We start from the raw sequence: 16,146 nt of genomic DNA, 5'->3' as shown, positions 1-16,146 counted from the left end.
TTTTCCTACATATTTGTATTTGATGCAGAAGGGGGCAGAGGGCAAGATAATGTTTCCTAAGACAGTGCAAAAGGGAAAAAAGCCCAAACAGTAAAGAAGGGAACACTTGCAATAATAAATCTTTGTATCATCTTGGACATTCAGACTCTAACTTACCCTACTGACAAAAAAAAACCCCCAAAACAATCAAGAGACACATTTTTACATGTATATTAATGCACACTATTACCTTCCTTAAAAAAATAATCTTAAACCAACGAGTCTGAATTTTACAATGATCTTTTGATCTGTGTAAAAGATTGCAGAAATAATTTGTATCTACTGATGTGCATTTAGCTGGGTGGACGAAGCTATGCAGTTCATGTGGCCATATCCACTGATGGGGGAGAATTTCCTAAGTCTTTTCTAACCAAAGGTAGCCACATTTTTACCTGAATGTTGATCTTGGATGCAGCCCCAGCATTGGCTTGCATTAACATGCCATTGACTTTGCGGGTTCTGAACATCAGCCCAATGTACCATGGCACAGAGATGGTAATGTCAAGGTCACTCCAAATGATAATGCTTTCACCACTGAAACGCTGAGGAGATGGCATTGCTGTAAATCAAAAGACAGGAGAGAAACAGGAGATATCCTTCAGGACAAAGGTTGAGAGAAGAAATTACACTATGGTGCAGTGATGGTGTAAGGTAGCTAGTCCCTCCTCCACTGAGCTATTTTTAATCTACTATGGAGTAAGAGCCAGTCTAGGGGAATTACTATGAAGCAGCTGAGAATACTGTAAACTCACAATCTACCCTTGTTGTGGGGTAGGCACATTGACTCAGTGCCTGCACTCAAAGGCAGCACCTCCACAGTGCTATGGCATTACAGAGGTGAGAGATATTCCTAGAAAGGTAAGCTCAGGATCTCTACTAATAGAGTTCTGCTGGTGAGTGGGTAGACAGAGCAGGAGGTATGAGGGCAACAGTTGCTGCAGATGTTTTCAACATATCCTTGATTACTTGCTTCTAATTAACAAATTAAACACAGAGGAAAAGGCTGGGAGGCAACAGGAAATATTAATTAATTATAAATACTCCAGGACCAGATTATTCAGCTGTCTCAGCTACTCAGCCTTTTCACAGGGAGAAATCTTGTGTGGAATTGCTTAAATCATCTGCCTTAAATATCTTGAGGTGACAGCTGAAGAGTTGTCCTCCTCTCTAACCTTGCATGAACATGGCTCCTACAGGGAGACATGGATGACAGCCTTCAACAGAAAGCACTTTGCTGATGGAAAATAGGGAAACATCCACCCTTTGGACTTGTAAAGTAGTCACGTCAGGTAACAGGACCTACAGTACCATGGATTAGCTGAGCCCACTGATTAGAGGCACAAATTAAGCTGTGGAAGCTCTGTGCTATTTGCAGCACCTCATATGGCACCTTCATTATGCATTGCACCTTGTAACAGGACCTGCAATCAGCCCCTGCTTGATGTCCCCACTCACTTCATGCTGGTGAAGTTCATGGCAGCTTTTTGCAAGTGGAAGCAAGCCTTAGATACTGATTGGCACCCAGCCTTGTATCTTGTCATGTGCTGAGCCCATGTGGATGGTCATTGAGATGACAGGGCTTAACAGTCTCCTTCCCCTTCTGCTCCACACTACCACATCTCCTGACTCTTCAGGATTTTCTTGTAATAGGAGAGATCATGTATATACAAATGTGTATGTGTTACTATAAAATGGCAAGTCCTTAGAAAAAGGTAGAGGGATGACATCATAGCAGATGGAGGCAGGTTGATGTGAAGTTGCATTTTTTGGAAATAAAAACCCAAACAACAAATTCTGATATGTCTGCCTTGCTGGTTTCTATAAAGGGAAAGGCTGTGATGGGGGAAAGTGCAGGGGCTGGAGCAAAGTGCAAGCCCTTCAGCTCCCTGTTTGTGATAGTGGACTACCATTAGCCAAGCCAGAGGCATAACTTGACTTGTCCTTTCCTAAGGTGTGATTACCCAACCACCCCACTCTGGGGTAAGTGCAGGCAGCCCCAAAGGGCAACCCTCCTCTCTCCTGCTCCAGGCTGTGATCTCCCCTTTGTAGTCATACTCAGTCCTCCATGAGTGCTAGCAGGGGCATATGGTGGACCAACTGAAGCTTAGCCTGCTCTTCAAACCCAGACAGCAATTTAAAATGGTTTGCCACCAGACACAGAAGTCTCCAGCTTGCTTAAAACTTGAATCCAGTGTTTGAGCTCTGGCTGTCTGGACCAGGGCATGATTCATCAGCCTGCACTGCACCACATCAATGTAAAAGTAACCAGGACATTGATGTTGAGCAGGATCATTTCCTCCTGCTCCACATGTGCAGAAGTCAGCCCTCTCCTTCCTCCTCTACCCTGACAACCTTCACAACCACCTCAACTTCCAACTTCTTTGCTAGCGCTTTTCTACACCGTTGCTGAGATTTTTAAGTCTGCCTGCCTCTGGAGAGCAGAGCCAGGATGCAAACCTTGCGGGCTTCCCACCTGCTGGAGGCTGGGAATGCTGTTTGCAAGTGTTTCAGCTCTGCTTCTGGGAGAACTGGACTGGCATGGCAATTAGCCACCTTCTTCCTTTTCTCGCCCATGGTGACTTTCCATGCTTGCATATACCATTCCCTTCCCATACCTCCTCCCAACTCCTCTCCCTGCCCTGGGGCCAGGGTGCACCTTATCCTGCTAGTAAAACAGAAATCCCCATCTGTCAGCCCCTTGTGACCTCCCTCCTCCCACCAGCCCTTCCCTATGCTTGGGACCAGGGGTCTCCATGAAGGGGCTGGTGGCAACATCTGAAGTACCCAGATGGGACCTGACCACCCCTGCCACCACAGAGGCGAGCACACGTGCTTTCAAGCACAGCATCTCCTTGCCATCAGCAATGCAAATTAATTGTCTTCTCAGGGTTTGTCACTTTGAAGGGCTGCCTGTGTATCTACATACACTTTAAAAGACTCCTACATTTAAAAGGCCATCAGAAGACATGAGGGCTGTTCACTGTGGAGACAGAGGGCCTGGGGAAAAACACCAACAATATTGGGATGTCACCTGCAGTTTGGGTGTTGGACATGTGACAGCTTATGTTTTGGTGCAAACCTGTGGTGTTCAGCCCAAGACTAGTGTGATGACATTAGCCATCAGAGTGAGTCGGGCACAGCTGTTAGATCTTCTTCACAGCATTGCAATATCTCAATTTTTAAAAGAATTAAGCTACAACTAAGGTGAAACTCATTTTTCCCTAACTTTATTCTCCTCCTGTATGTCAGCAGAAGGAGATGGGAGCTGCCAGGAGGTGAGTTAGCAGGTCCTAGGAAGGTGAAGGTAAAACACCCCATCCTGACTAGTGCAGACCAGATCCCCGAGTTTCTGAAGAGTGGGCAATCAGAAAATTTGGATTTTTAACCTGCCAAAGTTTTTGTCCTCTGTGAGCCCGAAGCAGATCCAGCACTGCCAAAGGGATTGAAGAAATGCATCAGCCAGTCACTCCTACACAAGAATGCAAATATTCTAGCTAATATTCTTTTAAAAATAGCTGCCTAATAATAGCTAATGCTGTTAGGATCGTATCTGAGCACTTGAATGAGCAACCTGAAAGCCAAGAGTATTGTATATCAGTGATTCCTCCTGACTTTAACTCCAGGTTCCTGAAATCTTTTGTCACATTTCAGAAAAATTAATTTCTTTCTTGGCTTGTAATGTTTCCTTAGGGATACTTTGCTCCACAAATATCATCGAAGAGGCAAGCAGCCTGCTGCCCTCAAACTATAAACCCTCCACCCAGACTGACACATCATCAAGAACACAGGAGAACCAAACGACAAAGGGGACAGGCAGGAATGCACAGCACTGGAGGCAGAGGAAATTGCTGGGGCAGGGTGGAGACTGTGATGATGTTATTGTTGTCATCTGTATTAGCTGAACTTAAAATGAGTTTCCAATGATGGCTACAGGGCAGTTCTGAGGTGATTTTCTAAATCACATACTTCATGTTTTGGTCTTGAGTTTGGGATAAGAAAATGATGAATAAAACACACTTTTGATTGAATTTTGAAATTTCGCTTTAAAACTAAGGTAAAAACAGAGAGAAAGATAGACTTTGCATGTAATAGCACTACTCCCCATTTACCCCACTACAGGTCACACCAAAGTGGAGCCCTGGCACCCCCTCAGGACCCATCAGCCGAGGTTCGTACCACAGATGCCAGCCTATCATGAAGAAAACACCAGAACTTCACTGACAAAGATACTTGACATAAGACACATGAAAAAATTAGATCTTCATGCAAACCAAGGGAGCTCAAAATATCTGAGGAGCTGCTATAGAAAGCAGGCACCTTGCTAGGGGCAGTAACAGCAGCTCTGGGCTCTGCATGAGATGGAATATCGGAAGAGCCCTCCATCATCCCTTTCCCCTGTCCCTCACCCTGTAAACCCTTATTTCAAAGCTAGAAACTTAACTATGTGTCCTCTCCTCCTAAGCTGCTGCTTCTCGTGCAAGGGGAGAGCAGTTGCTACTACCTAGATCTGACCCAGGCTGAGGTATACGGTGCTGAAGTGGTTTGCAAATCACTGTGGTATGTGCACCTCAGCTTGGAGACCCACTATTCCCAGGATCCACGACCTGCTGAAAGTAATCAAAAAAGTCTGCTTTGGGGTAGGTATGTCAAAAAAACCAAAATCCGTGATCACACTGTGAACTATTCTGGGCTCAGTGTCACAGGGGATAATGGAAAAAAAGACCAACTACATCTGCATCAGAGGCCAGCATCTGGCCTTCTGTTTCTAGGAAAGCGATGCCTGGTTTAAGCAGGTTTTCTTTCCTGGAAGCCTCCAGGAAGCCTCCAAATGAGCAACCCTCCACTAGATGTGGAGGTGCCACCTTACAGCAGGCAGCCCTGCTGCACTGACCCCACGGACCCCTCACGCAGATGACTCCTTGCTTCCTTGGGACAAAACTAACTGCAACTTCTTCACGCCCTGTAAAACACACCTGCTGCTCCTTCCTCATCCTTTATTAATGAGGTTTTACACATATACACACATTGTGTTTAATCAAAGAAAAGCCCAATAAAACTGAAAGTGCTTGTACTCAGCAGAGAGTGCCTTCTTGCCAAGAAAGTGGTGATTAAAACTGCACATTCATCTCTGGTTACAGTCAAAGCCCAATAAAGTCAGCGGGATTCTTTCCACTGATTTAAAGGGGCTTAGGATCAGGCGATTTTCTATAAACAAATCACTAAATACTGCCAAGTTCTGTGGAATTACTTTGCTTATGTAAGAAAATCAGTGAAAGCTGCTGTTACTCATGACAGCATGTGAGTTACCATATTTACCATATAGGTGATGTCTAAAATTATTTCAAATAGATAATGGGTGACTTTCATTCTTAATTGCAATCTTCTGATAGTTATCCCTTAAGCACCACAGTCTGACATATGTGCTATGGGATGTTAATGATGGGTAATGAAATGTGCACACGTGACTATGCATGAAGAGGTCTTTGCGCCCTACCTTGCTCGCAGTTCTTCCCTCCATAGCGTACGGGGCACTCACAGATGTATGTGTTCCACTTGTTGACGCATGTGCCTCCATTCTGGCACCAGTTGGTTTCACAGTAGTTCCTCTGAGCTGCACAGCCTGAAATTCAGGAAAACAGTTACTTAGCATGGTTTTAACAAGAAAAAGGCTCTGAAGGATTGTATCTGAGTTTTTATGTAAAAAGAAGACATGACCATTATAGTTTTGTTTTTTGTTTTTGTTTTTTTTTTTTCATATCCTTGAGGTCAGTGAAGCAAAATGTGGATGGCAAAAGTTTATGTGAGCTGAGCAAGTGTCAGATTCATAAAGACATATCTATCAAAGGCTATTAAACAGTCACTGAGCTGTAAGTCTCTGAGGACTAAGTGAAAATTTTGGGGAAATATCACTCCATGCTTGTCCTGTTTTTATACTTTTGCTCTAACATCCACTGCTGAAGACAGGCAGATTGACTGGTGCTGTGACTCTGCACCACTGTTTGCAACTCGCTGTCATCTGAGACACAAACCAGGGAAAGCCAATATGCAGTAGTACATAGTGGAATAACACTACTGTACATCTTTGTTTTAAACTATATGGAAACAGGTTTCCAAATGACCAAAAAAAAAAATCCATCCTAAAGAAAATATTTCATGGCCTCCTGATACATACTTCCATAAAATAAAACTCACCTTTAGTATTAAAGAAATAACTGTTAAAAAAGGGCTCCTAGGCAAAATAGCAATTTCAGGCATATGCTGCGTCTCCCTAATTAATCCATGATCAATGCAACACACCTAAGAACTACAATGTAGCTCTTACACAGACTTTCAGTAGCGTGGAAGGAAGGTACTTTCCATTCTAGTGTGTAAGAGCCAGTTTTATGATGATGAGAACATTTTTTACACCAGAACTAATCCTCATCAGGGATCCAAGGACTGGAAACCAAATCAGAACTTCCAAGAGGCTGCTTTTTGAAGGAGGTTTCAGATTTGGAGGACTGCAGAATTTGATTTACAGAACAAACATAATTTATGAAAAAATCATTAAAACAATTGTCTTTTTCATGAACTAATCCCACCAGCTTTCAGAGCAAAGTGACATTTAAAAGGTAGTTAAAAAAAAAAAAAAAAGAGGAAAAGTTCATTTAGGAGTAAATTCCTGGGTGAAACTCAGAGCAATGCAGAAGCCCAGTCCTTCTCTGTGTGTTGCTTAATCCTGTAAGTGTGTGCTGTGTCACGGGCTATTGTGTGCATCCCTGGCACGGGCTGCACCTTGCCCAAACAAAGGAGGTCTGGATGCAACCATGCCAGTGATGCAGTGGCAGTGCAATGCCCAGCAGCACCTTGAGCCCCTGCCACGCAACCTGGGGCAAATACTTCACCCTCAGCAGTGCTAACAGGGGGACAGGGGCCATTTCAGATCCCTCTGTCCCCTGCCCCTTCCTGGGCTTCCTCCCAGTGCCGGCCCCTTCAACATCCTAAGCCCTGTTACACACACAGCTACAGCAGAGAGTTTTCTCATGTTGACTTTTGAGGCGGCAGTCACTCATACCTGGCAGAGTGCCATTATTGGCGATGAAACTAGCCATGTCGATCGGCTTGCTGTCGATAGAGAGGTTCCTCATGCAGCCAATGAACTGTCTGTTGTGCACTGGGAAATCCTCAGGCAAGTTTGGGACACCGCCAAGGAGGAGAGGGCCAGTTAGGTCCAAAGATCTGGAGAAACAAAGACATGCTCACCATTTCTTGCACACAGTTTGTTTTGTTTTGTTCTTTATCTTACTGTTTCCATAAGCACATCTGAGCTGTCAGTTCACCCGTGTTGCCATGCACTTCCCTCTGCTACATCAGCACTTCCCTCTGCTACATCAGCACTTCCAGAGCTTGTAATCAAGGGACCTTCCAGAAACACCATAACTTCCGACTTGGGAGCTGTCATATGCATATAGACCCCAATGACCTCTCCCTTCTCCCTAACAGTGGCCAATATGAAGAACAAAATGAAAATTACAGAAAAATGTGCAGCCGTGGGACGCTGACTCCAGTCATCCAGGGGCTGGCTTCTGCTTCTCAGCACATAGGTTGAGAGGCTGTAGATTTTGATATAATGACTTAATTATTATACAGTACCAACCCTTTTAAAATCCTCTGAAGATCTTAGTCTTAAAAACATTTAATGGATGCAGGTTCCACTGAATGACTCCACACTGTGTGAAATGTATATCATCTGGTCAGTTTGAATTAGCCCTAATTTTTATAGTGTCCCCTTCTTTGGGGATTTTAGAGCAGCATCTCAATGGTCTTTCTGCTCTCACTCATTATTTTATATCCCCACTATGTTGCTTGCTGTCCATCTCCTTTTTAAACTCAGAAGTACTAATAGCTTTCGGTCTTTCCTCACAAAAAAGTTTTTTTCATACCTAAAGATTTGCAATGGCCTTTTCTGTATCTCCTTTATTTCTATCTCCTTTCAAAATAAGACTTCTAACTTAAATAATGGAAGTAATAAGCTCTTCAGCCATCCCGTTCATTAATAAAGTATAACATTTTATTTGCCATTCTCTCTACATTTTCATACTGAGTAGATGCTTTCTGGGGGCTATCCACACTGACCTCCAGGTCTTTTTTTTTTTTTTTTTTTGATTTTACAAGTAATTTGCGCACATGTCTGTATCTACACAAAACTCTGTGCATTCCACCCCATGTACTGACACCTGCAGCAGCCTCCAACGAATTCTATCTACCAAACTAAACCTTGTTCCTTCTTGTTAAATCGTATCTGTGTTTCCGACTTAATTTGCTCAGTAGTTATCACATACTGTTGACTCTCCCCTGGAAGAAGAGAATGCATGGAAAACGTAAATACAGGGAATCCTTACTTTTTTGAGCCGGTCTGAGTCCCCTGGGCAGCGCAGGTGTAGTTTCCAATGAGGCTCCCGAAGCGCACAGCCACTGCTGTGTCACAGTCGTCCACAGTCACCACGGCCACTTTCTCTCCAGAAGGCCCGTGGGGAATTCCTAATCGCCCAATGTTGGGCTTCAAGAAATAAATGGCACGTCAGACAGTGCTATTACACAAGGAATTTAAATGTTGGTTCAGCTAGTTCAACAACATACTTCTTCCTGCCCCCCAAAGGGGGCTAAAATAGGATATGTAAACAACATAACAGAAGTTAAGTTGACCTATGACACGTAGGCAAGAAAAAAATCCAACTGATGACTTCAGAGAGCGTGTATACACCACCAGTGTGATATACAGCATGGTCAGAAGTGGCTTTGATATTTTCCACTACTGAAACACTTTTGCCCAGATCACTTCAAAGATGCATTTTCTTACTTCTGCACATTAAACTCAAATAAATTCTGCTCATTTTGCAACACCTCAACTCAAGTGAATGAAGTCACTTGAATTTTATCTGCCCAAAGACAAAAACCCATAAATTGATGTAATATCACAAGTGAGGCTAAAGGTTTAAATAAAATTTTCTCTGATGGGGGTACTCTGTCAGGGCTGCTAGAAACTGAGCGCAGGTTCCTGTAGAGGCTGTAGTGAAAGGTTGTCTGATGACTGGGGGGAAGCTTTGATGAAGAATGCTTTGTTCTAGCTACAAGATGGAGGGCACGGGAAACTACTGTCCATTGCTGAGCTGTTTGAGAAGCCGCCGGTTTCCAGTCACAGGTGAATAGAGATCAGTAACCTATGGAGCTGAACAATCAAAAATAATGGATGGATCTGAGCTTGCTCACACAGCCGTTTTGGCCCAGGCATGCAGACTGACACCACGGATGGTGCATGAAAGATGGGAAAAAAGTACATTTCAGAGTGGCAATAAATGCTCCAGCTTTTCCTCATCTCTGACTTCGCCCAGGCAGCACCTTGTCCACCCAGTCACAACGTGCCCCGGTGAATGTGGACCACAAGACTAGAATTATCACACTCGGCTCCAAACCTCCACTGTTAGTGGCTTGCTCTGCTCACTGCCCTCCTGGCAGCTGTTGTTTTCTCCACTTCAGCCCCTACCAACAACTGGGGAAATTCAGTGATCCCGACAGACAGGCAAGCCTGGGGGACCACCGGGGATCCAACCCCAACCCCCACACTTCTGTGCCTCCACCACAAGCACATCCTTCATCTCCACTAATTTCACAACTGATGAGATGTACCCCTGCATGACTGACAGAAGATGGTATCTGCTATGCAGAAACTCAAGAGACAGATTCCTCCAGTGGAGAAGTGTGTCATGACTGTTGAAAAGGGGTGTGCATATAAACAGCAGCATAAGCAGCCTCAGTGAAGAGCTAGTAAATTCTGTAAGAAAACTATTTCCATGTGTTCGCAGAGAGCTACAGAATCCTTATCTACCACTGGTGCAGGATCTCTGAGGACTTTATAGGTACAAGAGAAGCAACGAGCTGAACTCCCCTGGCTTTGCTGTCGTTCCTCTGTGGGCAGTGGGACAACACACAGGAGTGAAGTCACCAGGATTTGACCAGCCGGGCGGCACAACTGAAAGCCAAGAGATATTTTCATGATGTGTTGATCAACAGTAGTTGTAACCATATGAGAACGGAAGATGGCTGGACATCACACTGTAGTTTCCTGTGCACTCACTTGAAAACACGTATTGCTCAACTGTGTACCGAAATTCCTTATTTGTACAGCAAACAAGGAAGCAGTAAGGGGATAAATGCCTATTCTTTCTGTTTCGCTTGTACACACATAAATTTGTTAAAATACCTAAAGTCACCTTCATCATCTGTAAAAAGATACAGATTTATTTCTAAGGGTAATTATCTCAATCTATAAAAAACATTTTTAAACGATGTTTCCTGGTGTCAATTCCAGTTGGAAAGTATTTTCCATTTCCTCTACCAAGCACTAATGTGATCACATACTTTGGCAGTTACACAGTATAAGGTTTTGACCTCTCTTGAGTGGTATTAAGGTATATTATATTTTTTCCAATACTCCCTGGACTGCCTAGCTTGGAAAGACAGGAAGCATACATATTTGCAGTGCTGAAAATGTTATTGTATGCAATGATAGCAATGTTAGTGAACAGCTGTTCAAAGTAAATGAAAAAATACATAGAAAATTAACCAACCAACAGGCAGACCTTCCCTTCCAAAATGGAAATGTTTACATGCTGGGTGCTACTTCTATTCATTTGGAGGAATGATTTGATTAACATTTACGTTCTTGTGCCTCACTGAAATAACCTATTGTTTCTTACATGGGAGCCCTGACAAAGGCAGGGTATTTAGTCTCGCAGTAGGGGGGATCTGCCCAATGTTAATCAAGACTGCAACCTGATGAGACTCAGCAGCTTCCAGCTGCTCCTTCACAGTCAACTAGCTGCACTGGCAAATTGACTTTTTTTAAAAAACTTTTATTTAACATAGAAACTGCAAAGTGTTTCTCTAGATGTTGTCTGTTCACTGCAGAATGGATCTCTGGCATCTCTCCCGCTCTGATGACCACACAGAACCATAAGCTGACAAAGAAGAAATGGAATATTCCAGTGAATGAAGACAGACCTACTGGTAGTTCAAACTATACTTATTTAAAAGGATCATTTGACAGAACAAAATGGAAGAATATGTTACTGAGAAAGGAAAGAGAGATTTTCTGAGTGATTTAATGCGACACGGACTCTTTTTTTCTCTTATATGTGGCAAGTACTACACTACTCATCTTCTCAGACCCTAGCATAAGGAATACTTTATAACTGAAATAATGTGAAATAAATAAAAGACCAGAACAGAGGGAGCCTAAGTTAGGAGTCCCTTCAGAACAGAATAATGAAAGTGATTTTATTTATTTAATAATTTGATTAATACTAAATATAGTTTGCTGGTGATGCAAAAGATATTTAGAGCATCATGCATTAAAAAATAATCTCCTTGAATAGTTGAGTGCTAGAAAGAGAATTAATCGCACAACGTAAGACTGGGGCTCTAATGACAAGAATTCCTATTGCAGGCTCAGAGACTATCAGCTATAAATGATGAAAATTAAGAAAAAAATAACTACTGACTACAAAACAATTATGAACTATGGTGGGACTAAAAGGTAAAAAGGCAATACAACAGTGTGCTGTTGCAAAGATGGGTATGAGGGAAATTTTATGACACTGAACAGGATAGAATATTGTGGGCAATTTTGATTTCATTTATTAAAAATTACTTCCAACTAGAGCAGATGCATTGAATCACAGCCAGGGCAATGGAAGGCTTACCTTACCAAACAGACCAAATGGATTTGACGTGTTTAGCCTAGCAAAGTAAAGGCTGGGGAAGGGTTTTGGAAATGAGAAAATGCTACCACTGCAATGGACACAGTACAAGAACAAATGGGCATTAGATGCCCATGAGTAATGTAGACTGGAAATCATGAGGTGATGCTCAGCCATAGGAAGGGGCATCTTTGGGAAAGTAGCGGGGGGGAAATTATAGAAAATAACTTAACTTGTTTGTGCTTATAGAAGCTGGTGTTAGCAGAGGACTGGCCTACATTTGAAAGAAAATAAGTAACAGTGAGTAGTACTTGGAAAATACACAAGAAAGCAAATTGCCAACACTAAATGCACACACATTTACACTGCAGGCATGATCTTCGCGTCAATGGAATCCTACTGGAGCAAGGCTGACCCCTAATAGTAGCAACACCTAACACTAATCAGCATTAATTCACACTATTATTTTCTGGAAATATGTTCAAGGAGTTAAAAGCCAGACTTTCATCTGGTTACTTAGCAGTCCTTTCTGCCTGTCAGACTCATCTCCTGAAACAGCATGCTACCTGAAAGGCAAGTTTCACTAGCTGTGCCAATTCCGCACTCGTGAGTAAATGTGCACTGTGGTGTACAGGAATTTACCAGCATGACCCCCATTAATGGTAATGCAAGTCCTGTAACTGAGTTCCTGCTCGTGGGGCTGAAAATTTACCTTGTTCTGCCTAACCCTAAAGGCTGACTTTTTACCTAGTGCTTGTCCAGAAAGAGGCTGGGATTCAAATTCAAAGACCACATGCTGTAAAAGTGAGTAGCAAGAAGAAGTACCAAACAGTGGCAGAGAGAATACTTGTTCTCTCTTAAACAAGCAATGAAAGAAGTGGATTCATCCTGGACTCAAATAAAAAGGAAAAAAAACCAGCCCTGAGCATCACAGTGTATTATCACCATCACACAGTGTATCTTCAAACATTCTGTGCACCCCATATTAAAGTACGTTGTGTTTGTTGTACTGACCCTTATAATCTCATTATAATCGCATACAGAGTCACTTGGAGAAGAGAAAGAAGCAGCCCTCACTCAGGAGACACACGTGAGAGCAAAAGCCACCTACCTTTCTATCTGTAAAACAAACCAAACCACATTTATGTTCCTCAAATAACGGCAATTAGTACCTAAAATTATACACAGGGTCATGAAACTTAACTTTGCCTCAGTGAGTTTTCATGAAGGAGATTAGTGGTTCTGGTCGATGGGGGGACAACACCATGCCTAAGCCATGACATTCTCCCTTTCCTAGACAGAGTCACTGGCAGACTGCGACTGCCGGAATGACAGTCTCCCAAGATGTCTTTTGAAAATTGCAGCTCCCTTTCTGACCACAGCGGAGGTAACAGTGAGACATTCTCAAGCTGCAAAGCTGCACGTAACTCCCTTTGGGCACCTGCAGTGACTTCCTCAGGCTGCAGTGAGAGAACACCACTGTGAAGGTATTTTACTAGCAGTGCCAAATCTGATTTTGGTGAAACCCAAGTACGGAGCAGTGAACTATTTGGACTTCTCCCCACAGCTTCAACAGAAAGAAACACGTAGATTCTCCCAGGTGCATGTAAAACCCTGAGAAGCTTAATCTGTGAACTTGTGTTTTATAAATGGAGACCAGATAGAGGAGAGAAGGTCATCAAAACACATCTGTTTATAGTTTGCAAATCTACTGCACAAATCTACTCCCATTCCACTTAAAACATCAGACATAGATTTTCTCATGTATCTCAGTTTCATTTCGATCTTCTATTATTTTAAAGTAAATATTTAAACTGCAAGAGCCCACATAGTTACTTATTAAAGACACAGATGGTCTAATGACGTACAGTGAGTGGAAAAGACATACAGATTAACGGACAATTGAAGCCTTGTCTTAAATACTTAACTGTTACATTTTTACATTATCAATACTACTGTTTTCAAAAGTCATGATGCAAAATTGCTGGACACGTTTAAGCAAATAGTCCAACCTTTGGTAGACTTATTTTGAATTAAACCAGACTAGATACTGTACATGTAATAGTAATACTACAAAGTGAAAATGTTTGTGGTGACACTCAGAATTTATGGATCTCATAGTTTTATTAGTTAACCTGCAAGATAATACGGCTTTTCCGAAAGTCGTTTTGTTCTTAGATAAAAAATTGCCACTTGACTTTTTGCACAGATGGAAAGATGGAGAGTAGTTTTGGTTGGCCATGGGAGGGTGTTCCAACGTCACGGATATTCCCTGAGCTCAAACTGAAAGCTGCGCTCTCCAGAGCGAACCTTGGCCGTGAGGACTTCTGCCTGCTTTAGCCACCCCATGGAGTCTTTTGAAGGAGCTGAGGACACGATTCAGCAGCAGACTGTAAGTATGGGCAAGATTTTGAGAACACCAACTGGGAACCCTTGCAGAGGAGACACAACCCACCCCGTTATGCTTGGCACAAGACCTGTTTTCCTGGGGGACAGAAAAAATGTTGCATATCCTAAATACTGCATTTGCTCAGCTCACTGTATTAAAAATATATCTATTTCAGGAATTTAGTCTTCTAGCAAAATGCTTTGTGTGTCATAGCTTAATATGCAGAGCTTGGCTTGTTTCTTTTCAATAAGTGCAAATGTGTAAAAAGAAAAGCCATCCTGAAGTCAGCGCCAGCCTTTCAGTGCTTCCAGCAGTTTGCTTAGTGGACAATAACTTACCCTTCTGTTTTTGTTAATCAGTAGTTAATGATTTATTGACTGTTTGGAGTGGTTAAAGGTTAAAAAGAATCTGTTTCCTAGTTATTTTTAATATAAAAAAAGCACTCATCTGCATTGTTAATGTGCTGGTTCAGACCCCACTGCCCCCAAAAGTGCTGGGTGGAAAACGCCTCACATTCATACCCTCTGGGGTTCTCTGCTTTCTAACGCTTCCAGTGACAGTAATGAGGGGAAAAAAATGGAGGAACTGGCACTGGGTCCCGCTGCAGGCTGCTGCTGGGGCTCCAGCCACCACCGGGGTGCCCCGTCCCCCTCTCCCTGGTGATCATTAGGCTGCCTGCCAGCTGCCCTGGCTCGTTCGTTAACCCGCTGGCCTCTGCTCTGCTATCTGACATGGGGAATGTAGAAAGCCCCTCCAATTCCCAGGCGATGCTGTGCTGCTTCAGTGGTCAAAAAGCTCATTAAGGGCCCATGGCGGCAGCAGTTTCCCTAGGCAAGTGGCTGGAGCCCGGCCCCCCCCCCCCCCCCCCCGCAAGGAAAATAAATAAATAAACAGGAAAAAACAAACAGGGAAAGCACTGTACTTGCAATCCCAGGGTCGAGACTAGGAAATGCCCGAGAAGCTCAGCGCCATGGCATGGACTTGCAGACTGTTCCGATCAATCGGGAAACTTCAAATTAGTCCAGATTGGAGAGAAACTGTTAATGTTGATATCTGCTTTTTAAAGTTTCCCCCTACAGCTTTCCAGAGCACCTTAAAATAAGGCTGTGTGAAGAATGGAGAATCTTTTTCACATCTTGATTAGTCACCAGGGAAAGGCAGGACAAATCATTTCACATAAACCCCTTACTCCTTTGATGTTTGTATCCCTTTTATTCCCTGAATATTTTAATGGCATTTCTTTATAAAAACTTGGCTCGAGTCTTTAGAGAAACATGAGAGCCTGTGACAGTGAAAAGGAAAACTAAAAAGCTTCCTCTCTGTGAGTCAAAAATGCAAATCCTGAAAAGGCACCAGACCAGTTCCTTTTCCTAGACAAACTCCCCGAGAAACACCGATCCCCAGGATTCAGGCTGGGACACAAAGTCAAGCAAGTTTTACTAGCCTGATTTGTTATCTCTTACATGGCCGCATCCAGAGGCTAAACTTTGATATTCAAAGCAGGAGTCTTTCAGCACAGCTATGAAACCTGGCAGGGGTGGCAGGCGCTGCCCGACTGCTGCTGCTCTTTCAGTGGCAGGGCAGAGACCTGGCACAGCCCTCCTGTCCCGCCATGCGGCAACGGCACGGCGAGGCTGGGAAAAGCCACAGTTACACACACGCGGCAACCAGACCTGCTCCTTCCCTCCACAGAGCGTGACCAGTACCTTCACAAATATCATCCAGCTCCTACAAAGGGTATATTCTTGGATCTGACTCTTTTTGGCAATGGCTGCTGTAGTGCTGATGAGAGGAGTTTTCCCTGCCTGCAAATGGAAATCTTATCCTAAAATTTGTATTCCCAGATGCTTCTCAGCCCTTTGATGCTGAATCAGTGACACAGCAAGAAGGACATGTTTTGGCTGCCAAGAGAACATGCCCACTCCTCAAGACAACACCCAGCTTTCCCCGTGGGAGACACGACTCACCATGGTGCTCTGC

The 16,146-nt window shown here is 43.3% G+C and overlaps 1 protein-coding gene across 6 annotated transcripts in view; it reads right to left on the bottom strand.

Annotated features, from left to right (window-relative positions):
* Window positions 1–16,146, bottom strand: part of CELSR1 (cadherin EGF LAG seven-pass G-type receptor 1) — a 176,015-nt gene that overhangs the window by 45,826 nt on the left and 114,043 nt on the right. For all 6 annotated transcript variants that reach the window (XM_032996275.2, XM_032996271.2, XM_032996269.2 and 3 more), the window contains exons 6-9: window positions 8,421–8,578; window positions 7,094–7,257; window positions 5,534–5,659; window positions 432–598 (exon numbers count right to left, since the gene is read on the bottom strand). In XM_032996275.2, coding sequence (XP_032852166.2) covers window positions 432–598; window positions 5,534–5,659; window positions 7,094–7,257; window positions 8,421–8,578 — 615 coding nt within the window. The remainder of the gene's footprint in view (window positions 1–431; window positions 599–5,533; window positions 5,660–7,093; window positions 7,258–8,420; window positions 8,579–16,146) is intronic.

This window comes from Tyto alba, unplaced genomic scaffold (genome assembly GCF_018691265.1).
Source record: "Tyto alba isolate M040663 unplaced genomic scaffold, T.alba_DEE_v4.0 Super-Scaffold_2, whole genome shotgun sequence".
In the NCBI taxonomy this organism is placed as follows: Eukaryota; Metazoa; Chordata; class Aves; order Strigiformes; family Tytonidae; genus Tyto; species Tyto alba.
Note: the sequence above shows the minus strand (reverse complement) of the source record. Positions and strands in the feature narration are given on the sequence as shown.